The sequence below is a fragment of the Habropoda laboriosa genome, unplaced genomic scaffold (assembly GCF_001263275.1).
Source record: "Habropoda laboriosa isolate 0110345459 unplaced genomic scaffold, ASM126327v1 scaffold102, whole genome shotgun sequence".
In the NCBI taxonomy this organism is placed as follows: domain Eukaryota; kingdom Metazoa; phylum Arthropoda; class Insecta; order Hymenoptera; family Apidae; genus Habropoda; species Habropoda laboriosa.
Genome location: NW_017100262.1, coordinates 194477 through 207340, shown reverse-complemented (window position 1 = coordinate 207340; position 12864 = coordinate 194477). Strand labels below are relative to the sequence as shown.

General features: G+C 47.1%; 1 protein-coding gene across 1 annotated transcript in view; it reads right to left on the bottom strand.

Annotated features, from left to right (window-relative positions):
- The window catches only part of LOC108572956, a 116505-nt gene that overhangs the window by 23139 nt on the left and 80502 nt on the right, over positions 1–12864 (bottom strand). Inside the window, exons 8-10 of the mRNA XM_017935303.1 lie at positions 12701–12864; positions 3289–3294; positions 219–567 (exon numbers count right to left, since the gene is read on the bottom strand). The exon at positions 12701–12864 is cut by the window's right edge and continues 117 nt beyond it. Coding sequence (XP_017790792.1) covers positions 219–567; positions 3289–3294; positions 12701–12864 — 519 coding nt within the window. The remainder of the gene's footprint in view (positions 1–218; positions 568–3288; positions 3295–12700) is intronic.

Sequence of the window (12864 nt, the reverse complement as noted above, 5' to 3'; positions counted from 1 at the left end):
ATAATTATCCGTGGGAGCTGTGGGAAAATTTGAGGGGCCGAGGGAATCGAAATTTCTTAATTTTTCGACGGTGACAGAGGCGCCAAATTTCAATTACAAAATGACCCATACCAAAAGTGAATTTTTATGCAAGTAAACGAAAATAGAAAAGACGATGTTGTTTTGTTAAGCCACTAAAAATACGGTATATCTTGCCGAGAAGACTGTACAATCCTCACCTGATGGCGTTGAAGATCTCGTGAAAGCCAGTTCCTTGGTGACTGCTGACGTCGCAAGTGGGCAGAGGGTGCAGCAACGGCAAACGATGACATAGCACGCTGTCGCTGTTCCTCTTGCTGCTCCCGTTACTGTCCCTGTCTCTGTCGTTCTGCGGCAGCGGCCCGTTTCCTGTGGCGGGCGCGGGACCAAGGCCAAGTCCGAGAGGAAGTCGCGGTAGCGTAGCTGGCCTCGTTAAACTACCATAGGCTGTCAACGCGCCACGGGGCAGCGACGAGTAGCAGCGGTTTAGGGGTAGCGTGCCAAGGGTGCTGGACGCGCAGCCGCTGCTTCCGGATCCGGAGCCAGAACCTACGCAATCGTATCAATTTTATCGTATTTTATCTTTCTCCGTAAGCAAGCGAGTCTAAATTTCTCACTACTCTACGCTTCTAAAAAATATGGGAACATTCCGGGACGCTTGCCGTGGTCTACAATTTTGGAAAAATGCGGGAGTGAAATTTTTTCACACTCTCTAAGCAGAGCCCAATTTCTTTACTGTTCTACGCTTCCAAAAATTCTAGGACACTTGTCGAAGTCTCTACTTTGAAATTTTCAAAGTTTTTCTCAAAAAATACACTTTCGACAGTTCGATCAGCAACCCAGGAAAATCGTTGCTCGAAACGTTCAACGGCGAAGTTGCCGCTGCTGAAGCAATTTGCACATCAACAACAGGCTCGGAGCAGTGCCATAAGGAAGCCCGCAAGATTCCACGACGCGGGCATAAACGCAATTGCATTAGACGCGACACCAAGCGACGGGTCCTTAAGCGCGTTCAGCCGGGTTTACTGGCCGTAAAGCTTCCGGCGAGTAGAATTAATATAAACGAAGTGTAAACGCGAGAAAGGTAACGTGGATGGTTAGTACGTTGCCAGGCGGTTCGTGAAATAAGCGACGGATAGCGGCAGGAAACGGTTACGAAGGGAACTCTATTAAGGGCTCGCCTCCATCTCTCGCTACTGCTACTCGAACGTTCCGCAAGATAATCGCTTCAATGACGAATAATGTTCGTTGACTGTCTCACGGGTGAACGCACTGCTAAATGAGAGCGCGTTACGAACGCGCTTCGTCGTCCTTTCGTTCGCAGATTTCTGATACGGTGATTCCCCGACAATTTTCATTTCCCCTGTTCAATTTTCCTTTTACACCTGTGCCTTTCCTCCTTCTCCTTTTCTCGAGGATCGTCCTCTCGCGACGATACGCTCGTAAAAAGCTTGTAAAAGCGGCATTATTATAAAGAGCGACGATAATAAAAATATGTACGGTTTACAAGCATCGAGACGCGTATTTTACGAGGGCTGATCGTGTTATCATGAACGCAGGGAAAAGGTTTATCGCGAGGAAGGTAACGCAACAGCTCGTGCCCGGGATGAAAGGCGTAAAGCGTTTACGAGCCGGATAGAGGGAGGAATTGATAAAGTCTACGAGCCAGTTTTTCCGATCAAATTTCACTTGAACACGCGCCTGTCGTATTTTCCGAACGCTCACGATTACACATCCAAACTATTTCTCGATGAAACACCAAAGTATTACACGATCGAAGCACAGTTCGAAGCTCGTAGATTCGCAGAAAATGGTTTTCACAGCGAGCTCCATGGAGAACAAAGATCACCGGTTTTCCGGTTGAATCTCTGCACGAGAAACGACGTCGAAGCCGCAAGAGCGATAACCTCATTATATTCCTGAGAGCATTTTCGAGGACTGCAGGTCTGCGATAGGTTTAATTCCGGATTCGAACGGAGTTAACAAACTCCTTTTTGGACGTGATCCCATAGAGAGCGGTGTACGTGTCTACCTAGTCACGGATTACCGGAAATTCGAGGAGGAACCGATGAATTCCACCGGGAATATTAATTCCAGACCTCGATTGACCGTGGTTACGCGGTGAATTTTTATCAACGACCAGCCGAAAATTTCATCGGTCGCCTCTGTATAAGGTTCCTAGAGATCAGAGAGAGAGAGACGCGCGGCCGGCACAGCGGTGGAAAATAGAGCCAGGAAATGAGGCACGTCGTCTCACAGGGAACTTGCACCGGTGGAATTCCTCTCTGACTCTGTCTGGCCTCGTTACTCGGCCAAGTTCCGCGTTGGAACAATTAGCAACGACAGCGCAGCCGAGTAGCTCAGCGGTAATAAGCGACCGCGAAACGCCGATGGGATTCATTATTCTTTACGAGCTGCGAGCCGAGCGTTGTTTCAACGATCGTTCGAGAGGATCTTAGAAGCTGCTCGGGTAGTATCGTAGTAGATTCGAAGAAGCTAAGTGTACCCTGTGTATACTGGGTGGCTCGCGTGAAAAGCGCTGCGTAATTATCTTTTCTCAGAAAATTTTTGCACGTAGTTGAAATGGTTTCGAAGGAAAAGTGGCAAAAAACGAAAGGAAGTTTCGCGTTTAATGTGAAATTTTAGAGTTTGAGATGATTTCAAAGTTATCAATGTCTGCTACAACATACAGTAGAAAAAATATATAAATTTGTGCAAAAGAGACATTGAGAAAAAAATGGAATTTATGAAATCTTATTCTCACCCTTTGAAACGCAGTTTGCATTAAGTACAGTACCACCACGTAGCTAGGGAAGATAACTGACGTGCCACCCTGTATACACTAAGAGCAGTATCTCCTAACGGTAATGGAGAGATAGTTGGAAGTAAAAGCTCTAATAGATAACGACAGTAGAACGTAACGGATGCGTTCTACTTTTTCTTGCAACATTTTAATCGTGACGTCGCTTTTTGCACCAAGATCTTCGAACGTTGTACACGCTATTCAGCTGAAAGACACAAACTTTTTGCCACTTGACGACGAATCGTTTTAACGCAAGGATCGCATAGTCGAAGCTCGTATCGAAACGCTGGGTGTTTTTATCGCGAAAGCTCGACGACGACGAGTTTACGCTACCGTCTCGCGCAAAAACCATTTCCTGTTCTAAAGCGTCGTAATGGCCGTTTCCATCGGCCACGCTACATTGGATACGAGAACGATTCCACCCTCGTTCCCAGCTCCGAGGCGCGATCGAACCTGGTCGAATACACCCGTTCCTACAGGTTCGTTTAATCCCCCACTCCTGTTCGAAATATTTCTCTCCTCTTCTAAAAAATCTCTCCACTGTTTTTGACTTGGGAAGAGGAGAAAAGGGAACCCTTAGCGCGTGGGGGTGTCGAGGCGCTGGGACCTTTCGGTCTGCGGGTCATGAACCAGCGCGAGTCCCAACGCTCCCTCGACCATACCCTTACAAAGTCTGAAGAAATTTGCGAAAAAACGGGGTTCAAATGGTTGTAGTAGGGGGTAACTTAATTTGTCAGTGGTGTAACATTGAAACGCGGAAACCGGCGGGTTAATAAACACAGTACACGGTGTAACAAATTTCCGATCGAGCCCTCGGCTTCGCTATAAGCAAACAGTTGGTAACTCGAACAACTTGAAGCACCTCGGTCGGAACTATTCAGGGACTCCTCGACATCATCGAAGAACAACACCGACGCGTTTGCATCGGGCGTTAACGCGCCAGATCGTCGAGGGTTTGCTCGCAATTCCAAACTTCCCTTCGCCCCAAACTTCCCGTTATTAATGCTTCCAATTTAGCGATACGAAAGCAGACCTCCCCGCGCTAGGATACGTCTTCTTCTCTCCCTCGTTCAAATTCAACCTGAACTTTCACTCTTTCTCCCGTGAATTTTTCCGTCGAAAGGCATTCCGCACCGAGATTTGTACACCCATCCCTCCATTTACGCGGATTCACCGTTCCGCGTTGATTTCCTTTACGCGCATGAAAATCCCGTAAATAGAGTCTGCTTGTATGAAAAAAGAAAAGGTGGTAAGAAAAACAGGAAGTTATAAAAACATTTAAATCGCAGAGGTTGATGATATTTCTGAAAAGCAAAGTAAGTGTTATTCGGTGGCAGAATCTGTACTGTAAAACTTCAATCGTAGGACAAGATGTTAAAAAGACTCGCGTCTAAAAAGTGCCGCGTAAATGGAGGGATGGGTGCATATACAGGGTTGATGGTACAACCGTGGAGGGGGTGATTCTGCATGAGAAAATAAGTGGAAAATATGGAATAAATTTTTTTCATTCGAGTTTTCGAGAGAATCGACTACAATTATCAAGATTTACTTTATTAGTGCAAAAATTGTTGAAAATGCTGGCCACCGTACACCGAACGTCGAGATCCGTTCATCCACGATATAGTAGGGTGCATGAGTTCTTGAAAACGAAGCCTCGATGGAAAAAAATTTGTTCCATATTTTCCACTTTTTTTCTCATGTAGAATCACCCCCTCCACGGTTGTACCATCAATACTGGGACACCCTGTATATTCTCGACACTCTCTCGAGACGATTCTGTGCTACCCTTCACTCCTGTGGTTTCTTTGCAAATTTCTCCGCTCACTGTATCATGCTAATCCCTATGGATTTATATTTTAGAACAGTTACACCACTTTTACAGCTATCTCTTCCGACAAACTGGCTACCGCTAGCAGGAGCAGATCAAAGTTGAGGTCCTTTTGGACACTCTATGGGTGGCAACATCTTGTTCCAAGAGGTCCCATCTGAACTACGCAAATCTCTTGTATAAAAAAAAGAAATAGAGACGATTCTGTCTTGACTGACGCGTGTGTCGTTCTCGGTTTCGTCGAGAAGCTGCGTGTTACAGCCGCCACGGTTCCAGCCGGCTGATCCACGTTTCCACCGGGTTACTGCACGTAATTAATCCAGCAGCGGACACACGACCGCGCTTTTACGTGTCCGGCTGGCCGTGCACGCGTTTCGAGCGAAACCGGAGCCGCGCAGAAGGAGCAGGCCGCACTTTGAATGAAGACGGAAACGCGGTCGACGTGAAACCTAACCGAGCGTCCACTCTTCTCTTTGCTTCTACACTTCGCGTTCGATTATTGTGAAGTTCCTCGCCTCCATCTGTCGGCGGTTGCCTTCGATACTTCGTCGTCTACGCGAAGCTTATCTTAGGAAGAAAGAAGAAACTTGGATAGATTGAGAATGAAATAGATTTCTTCTCTGTTATGAATTAGAGTTTCATAGCAAAGAGACATCGGACACAAGCGACGCTATTTCACCAAATAACCGCCTGAGAGACGAATCGCCGAGGTGTATGATTCCTCCTAATGCTATCGAGTCTTTATTCTCATAGATTACATTAGTGGGGACTCTTCACAGTCGTCACAGGCCTACTTCACCGTTCTATTTCACCGAAAACTTTGGATCTGCAATTAAAAATCTCAATACGAATGAGGTGGGTGAGGAACGTCGTTACCCTGTTTTCACCTCAATTTATTAACGTATAAGTGTATGGTCGTATAGGCGTACAACTGGTCCAGAAAATACAATTGTTTATTTTGTTACTTGTCCCGGCGGCAGCGGTTCGGCGGTAAAGGAAAAACTGTCCGGAGGTGTAGGCGTACTGGGTTTTTATATCGTCAGGACAGGGAGACAGGAGTGGCGATAGATAAAGATAGAAGTGGCGAAAGTGGTGGGCGGCGGCAGCGGTTCGGCGGTAAAGGAAAAACTGTCCGGAGGTGTAGGCGTACTGGGTTTTTATATCGTTAGGACAGGGAGACAGGAGTGGCGATAGATAAAGATAGAAGTGGCGAAAGTGGTGGAAACGGAAAGTCCTCGTGCGAACCTGGATGCCGCATGTGCGCTTCTTAGGCCACTCGAGGACGAAGGCAAGTCTTAACCCGGGGAGTTGGAAAAGAGCAAGTTCGCGTGGAAGAATAGAACGAGGTTCGGTAAGGGTTTGTTGACGACGACGTACCCGCCACGCGAACAACCACCTGCGTGGATCAAGGAGCGTTATTCGGCCAGAAGAGCGAAACGGAGCTTGACCCAAATTATCAAAGAACATTACGTGTTCGCGTTGCATCTAAATTCATTCTCGCCGTGCTGAACAATAAACGAGCATTTTTCCTTCATACTTTAAAGCCGAGAATGGTCCGTGACTCGACCAGGATAATTACGTAATTCGTTGAGAAAAAGAGGAGATAAGAGAGCATTCTCCGTAGGGAAAAGTGTTGGAAATATTTCACCAACTCCTCGTCGACCTCCTCCCCGTCTTTTGTACAATTCGTACACGATCCTGCGTTTCATCCTTGGAAAATCGGCAGAAAATAATTATCGGAGTGTACTACTTACGCTGACCTAAATAACGGAGAAGAAACGAAGGGATTCGATTTCTCTGCGTGCAGAGAGAGAGAGAGCAGAGAGGGATGCAATTTCGTCGTGCGACGTACAATTTACGTTTCATATTCTCCGGCATTTACGAGCCGTGTTTCCGGTCTACTTTCCGTCCCCAGACTTTTATTCCTAGTTACGTGGAAATAAAAGAAATTGCCCGATACCCCCCACTGTGTGTTGGAACCTTTCAGATTTTCAATATTTGCCGGACGGCAGTTTTATAATATGGCCTTCGCGGAATCGATTCTGTAGCGAAACGTGCAAAGAAAACGGACAGTCGATGATGGGCTGGCTGGTGGAGGGACCAGAGAGGAGGCAGTCACCGGTACGCGGGCTAGAAATGCTTTGATCCTGCGCCTCGGGTGCAAGAAACACGCTGACCTATAAATCAGAACGGGGGGTTGGCGAGTTGGACGAGCTTAAGGGGTCACCAGTCATCTATTAAATCGTCCACAATTTCCGTGGAAAATTACTTTTACGGTAAATTAAATTGTAATACATTTTCCCCGGGAACAATTTATCAGCCCCTCCTCCCATTTACATCGCTGCGTTTGAAACTTTCCAGTGATTATTACGTCGAACGAAATTGCGAAAATTTCCAAGGAGAGTGTAGTTGGACGTTAATTTACGGCTAGTTTGAGAAAACTTTTTAACTGGGGAGAAGAAATTGATTCGATAGAGGTGAGACAATTGCACAGTAGCTTCTTTAACTATTCCAGTTACATTCCTTCGGACCGTGTTCTTTGCCGCTATCGAGGCTGGTTGCGCGGATGTGTACGGAAGCAGATTGATTAGAATCCCCCCGTAGGAAGAGAGAGCTTTATTGAACTCGTATTTACCGGCGGAAGGGAGATTGCCGGAGAGGAAAGCTGAAAGATCGTCTCTCGATATTGTATACGCGGGTGCAATTTTCAGCAGGGTCTTAGAGGCTGGGAAATTCCGGGGGAGGACGGGGTTAATCGTGTTTAGAATCACGGCGAAAACGATCCTACCTACTCGCTAGATAGCCGATAAGAGGTGGTATTGAAATTGCAACCGGTAGATTGTTGCGGGAAATTAGATCGAAATGAATCGCGAAGCGCCACGGTTCTACTATCTGATAGAAATTGAGTTTTCATAATCATCCGTGGAACAGCGTAATCGAGTTACACGCTATCATTTACAATGGTTCCCCGTAGATGTATCTGATTATCGAAGATCGATTCGCCGGCGTGCGATTGAAACGGCGAACCAGTGATCGTGCACCGATTGAAATTCAATTGCCGGGTAATTGAGCAATTTTTCACAGTTGGTCGAACGTGATTTTTCCACGAGTTTTCCACGGACGGACAATCGATAAGAATAATATTCGAATAGCCTTTCGACGAACCGCGTTGCCTCTCGTCGTTTCGTGTATTTTCCCTTTAGTCACTTATACGTGCACCCTCGAGAAACCTCCGAAAAAGGGAGGAAGAACGAAAGAGGGGGTGAAACTGAAAGGGAGAGAATCGACGAGTTCTCTCGAGGAACCGTCAAGCTGAAAGATTTGATTTGTCTACGGGTCGGCTATAGACTCGACGTCGCCGCCTCGAGAAAGATTGCTTTCGATTCGACCCCGTGAGCGGAAACGGGATCTTGAGGGACTTCTTCCAGCCCGCCAGAAGTAAACTCGCTCTTCCTGTTATCCGTTTAAAGAAAATAGCGAAAAATCGAAATTCTCACGGACCAGAATATCCTATCGAAAATTCCTCCAGCTAATCTCCGATAAAAACCGCCCGATTCAACCCTTGTGTCGATAGTCGGGCACATTCTCGCTTAAAATATTTGATCTTCCCGGTGGAAGATTTTAATATCCGGCCAGATCGTTGTTATTTCGGGCGTCTCCTGTCCGTGTTTGCTTCGAGTTTAGAATTTTGTTATCAGAGAAGCACTAAAATTGGACGATAAAGTAGACAGTCGTGGTTATCGACGTAAGGGTTGAACGTAAGACAATTTACGGAAGAAGAGGAAGAGCTACTTTAACCCTTTGCACTCTGTCGCGACCTGATTAGGACGTAACGAAGCCTCGGTTTGGCGGATTATGGCGATAAACGACTTATTGTTAGTCGCATACACCCCCCGTGGACGTATCGGTGGCATAGAAAACTTGGGACCATAAACCTTTCGTTACTGGGCATCGAATTTGTTTACAACAAATTCAGAACCGACCTAATGCCTATATATATACACCTACACGCCTGAAAACCGACAGTCACTGTAAGACTTGTGCACGCAGTCACGAAGCGAACAAACCTAATTCATCTAAACCGGCGACCAGCTACAGCGAAGAACATTTGGCGAGCCGACTACCAGCACGGTTTATGACGCGCGCGCTTGAGCTTATTTAAGAAATTCGACAATGCATGTCCGCGTAGAAACTTTCTCCGACGGCCTCAATAGCAAATTGCCGCATCATAAACCAAGGATTTCCGAAAGGTCCGCCGTACGAGGCCCGGACCGGCAGGTCACGAGTACTTGACCTGGAGGAAACTCAGCTGCGTCGCCGAGTGACGTCACGGGAAAAACCTCTCCTGCCAAGTCGCACGGCGGTCCCCGAAAAAGCGCGCCAAGGGGCGACTCAGAAAGAAATTACCTGATTGGTTAACACCGATGCGACGGGTTAACCAATCAGGGATGATTAACACGTAGCCGAAAGGCAGTAGGAAAACAGCGAGTCTTGCACGGACCTCCAAAGCCGTCAGCCAACGTTTAATAAAGACCTCACTACTACCGTGTGGGTACATAGCGTAACCCTAGTCACGCCTTATTATTCGTAGCCACATTACTTCATAACCAATCAACGAAGTTTAATACATCTCGAACCAACGAGAACAAACATCAATCCGCGTTCAGAACTCCTGATCGTAAGACTTGATCAAGTCCCACTCGAAGGCCCTTTTTTCTATAAGGAAGTAGCAAAAATTTATGTAATTTTTTAAAACTAATATTTTTATTAGAAGTTGGCTCTTTCGAACTATTTCACCGCTGAGATCTATAAACACGGAGGTCCATAGACCTGCTGTCTTGGAAAATATCCTTAGAGTTGCCTCTAACGGTAAATGTAACGTTGCTTCCTAGTTGTTTCAAGTGGATCGGTGGACAATTGGAAGGAATCTCGAGGCAACCATAGTGGGAAGATGGTAGAGAGGTGGTCTAGGGAGGAATTGGTTGCCCCAGGTGTTTGTAATTGCCGAGGCTGCGAAGGAGCAACAACCTGGTAGCCGTACACACACGTTCGCGTGTTTGCCGACACCGGCCGCGACGATAACATCAACCGCAAGGCGACCATTTGTCTGAAGCAACGAGACAAGAGATATAGGTGGTGAGATGGTCGTCGAGTAGGCGAGGAGCTCGGGGGACGCGGGGGTAAATGTTTGTTTTATGCGTTTATTGCGCGATCATGTGCGTCGAGGCGGTTACAGGAGGAGGAATTGTTGGAAACGATTGCGAATTTCCGTGTTTGTGAAAGGATCAGTGTAAATTGCGACGAGTGGTACAGGGGATGATATAGCGCCTGCGAGAGTGTTTAATTTGGAGCGAGAGGTGCGTGAACGATGGGTGAGTTTGAGCGATAGAGGCGCGAAGAAGAGCGTATCGCAGTATCGTAATTTTAAGGAAACGTAGTTTTAAGAAAACAGTGTCGAACATAAAAGGGAAACGGAAGACGAAAGGCCTACGAAGGGGCTGGCTATAAAGTGTGGCGAGCGAGGGACGAAAGGCAGTGTTGTTTGAAAAGTCGAGAAGCGTGGGTAAAAGTCACGCATATTATGTATATCTTTAGTAAACATCTTTTTCTATCTCTAATTCCACAGTATAAGCGGTGATTACAGTGAATTCGTATAGTTACTTAGATTTGTCAGTGCTCCTCGAATCTACAATGAAGGATACAGAGGAAAGTCGGTGAAATTGAATAAAGTTTCAATTAAATACAAGATTGGAGGGTATTCCCGAGGTAATCTGAGCCATTGGTGCTACGTAGAGAGAGAGAGAGTAGAGTTTGAAGTGGCAAATAAGGACGGGACGGCGGGAGGATGACGTTAAGGGGCAGTTGAAAGAGGAGGTTTAGACAGAGGGTAACAAAGGGCCAGGAGGAGGTTCCTGGTCCGGAGATGATTAATACGTTATTTGCGAGCGGAAATTCAGTTGGAAAGTGTCGTTTGCACGGAGAAGTCCTGTGTTATAAAGCAGCCCCGAAGAGCGCTGTTCATCTTCCTGGAAGGAAGACAAAGGGATGTTATTATTCCTGCGCAAAACCGGGCTGACGATTCAGCTGCTCCCAATTTAGCCAGCTACTCCTAATTTTTTACTCTTCACCTGTGCTAACGTCCTAGCTGGAGAAACGAGGATCTTATCGCGAGGAGATTCCCGGAAATTTCGGGGAATTCGTATGACCACGGTCGATCGTAAAGTTTACTCTACTTCAATCAGAGGTTTACGAGCCATTCGACGATTTACCGCAAGGCTTTCCATAATCGGCTGGCCCCCGATTGTTCGACTTCCGGTTGGCAATTTTCATCGTGATTTATAGAGACGACGTTTCGCAAACTTCTGAGAATGCTCGTTTAAACTCGGCGATTCGCGTCGAACAGCTTCTTCGTGTTTTTCGGAGATCGTTCCGAGACAATTTTCCAACGTTACTTTGTCAATTTTGCACGACGAGGTAACAACGTGAATTGGAGGAAGTGAAAATACGAAACTAATTTCGATACGAGTATTCGGTTGCCTGGACAAACGGCGTCGTATCAGCTTAGCAATTTCGCTGGCGAGAAAATCCTCTCCGTTTCATAAATTGAAGGAACACCGAGACGGTGGCCTTACGTGCCGCTCTACGGGCAAATGGTACGGCTTAAAGTTGGAAAGGGGCGAAGTTTGGTTCGCGCGAGCGATGTAAAACGTTGCGGGAATTTCAGCGACCCGATTTGCCCGCTACAGGCCTGGAAACTGTTCTAATTCCAACTTTCTAATTCCGTCCGCTGTAACTAGCTAATGGCTACTAGCCTCTCGCGAACATCGAACTCGTTCCGGAGGATTTCTCTACTTTGGAAATTGATCGGGCGAAAAGGTTGGGAAAAAGGGATGGGCAGCCTGTGAAAATGGCGAAGAACGGCGGCGATAATTATAATTTCGCGGATTAAAAGTCGCTGGACCGAAATGAAATTGCAGCGACAGTCAATATCCTCTGTTCTCGACGCGGCAACTGATTTTCAACGTTCGATCGGTTTGGATGCGCACGGTGTTTCACGCTGCTGGCAGATTCACGAGTTAGGCACTTGGATCGCCATTGCACACGAACGGACTGGCCGGTCGTCTAAGTGCATCCGGATCGCAATAAATCTAGATGCACCGGGTGGCTGGCGCTATCATGCAGATTGGCCTTAATGGCGGCTGATAGTGGAGCGCGGCGGTTTAACGAAGTGACGCGTAGCAAAATTGAAAATAGCACGCGGCGGGGGATGGTATTTTTCGATCGGTGAAAATCGATGAAACACGGGGGGCGACCGTTTAACCCGTTGGATCATTAATTCGAGTCGTCTTAAGCCCCGGGGCTTCGTTAAGCTCATGCTCGTGGATCGAGAGTGGTGACCGATGAACCGTGCTACGTCAAATTTAAGCTCTCTCGCTCCCCCTTCACGCACACACACGCAGAGGAAATCTATAGATCGTTGAATCGGTATCGTTTTCATAGAAATCCCCCTCGGATCATCGATTTTTCGACGCACGAACGGCTCTCGATCGACGGAGAATAATGGCTGCGAATAATGATCCAGCGTTGCGGAACTATTATTAAAAGCTGAGTCGTGTCGTGCGTCAGAGAGAGGAACGTAACTCAACGACGACGATTCGCCCCGCTATTATTTGGAGCTCAGCCGAGCCGGATACGATCCTTTCGGTCGGCTGCAACTCGTAGCCATCGATCGTGTTGTAAACTGGTGGAACGTAGGAAATTAAAAAAGGCAGAAAATGGAAACTGTGTACGCGAGCCGGACGACTATTTGAAGTATTCCTGCAATTTGTCCGGCACGAAAAATCGCTGATCTTCCCTGGTAATGGTTTGAAAAAAGAAAACACCCTTCGTGCGTTCCCCCTTTGACGGTGTTTTTAACAAGCGTTCCAATCTTTCCGCGTGAAAGGGGGTAGTTGCATGGACGGATGGAAGAGAAGCACACCGAGCTAACGCGCAAAAGGAGGGAGAAGCGAAAGAAAAAAACAAAAAACAAAAAAAAGGGAAAGTTTTACCCATACTGATTCCAGAGCTGGACGGATCCTCGTTCTTGGCGCCCCAGCTTCCGGCCAAATTCAGCGCCAGCAAAGGTCTCTCCTTGAGCAGTTCAGCGACCGAGGCGAGGCCCTCGCAACCGCAGCCCAAATGGGGCAAGTGCAGCGCCTGCACTTGAACGCAT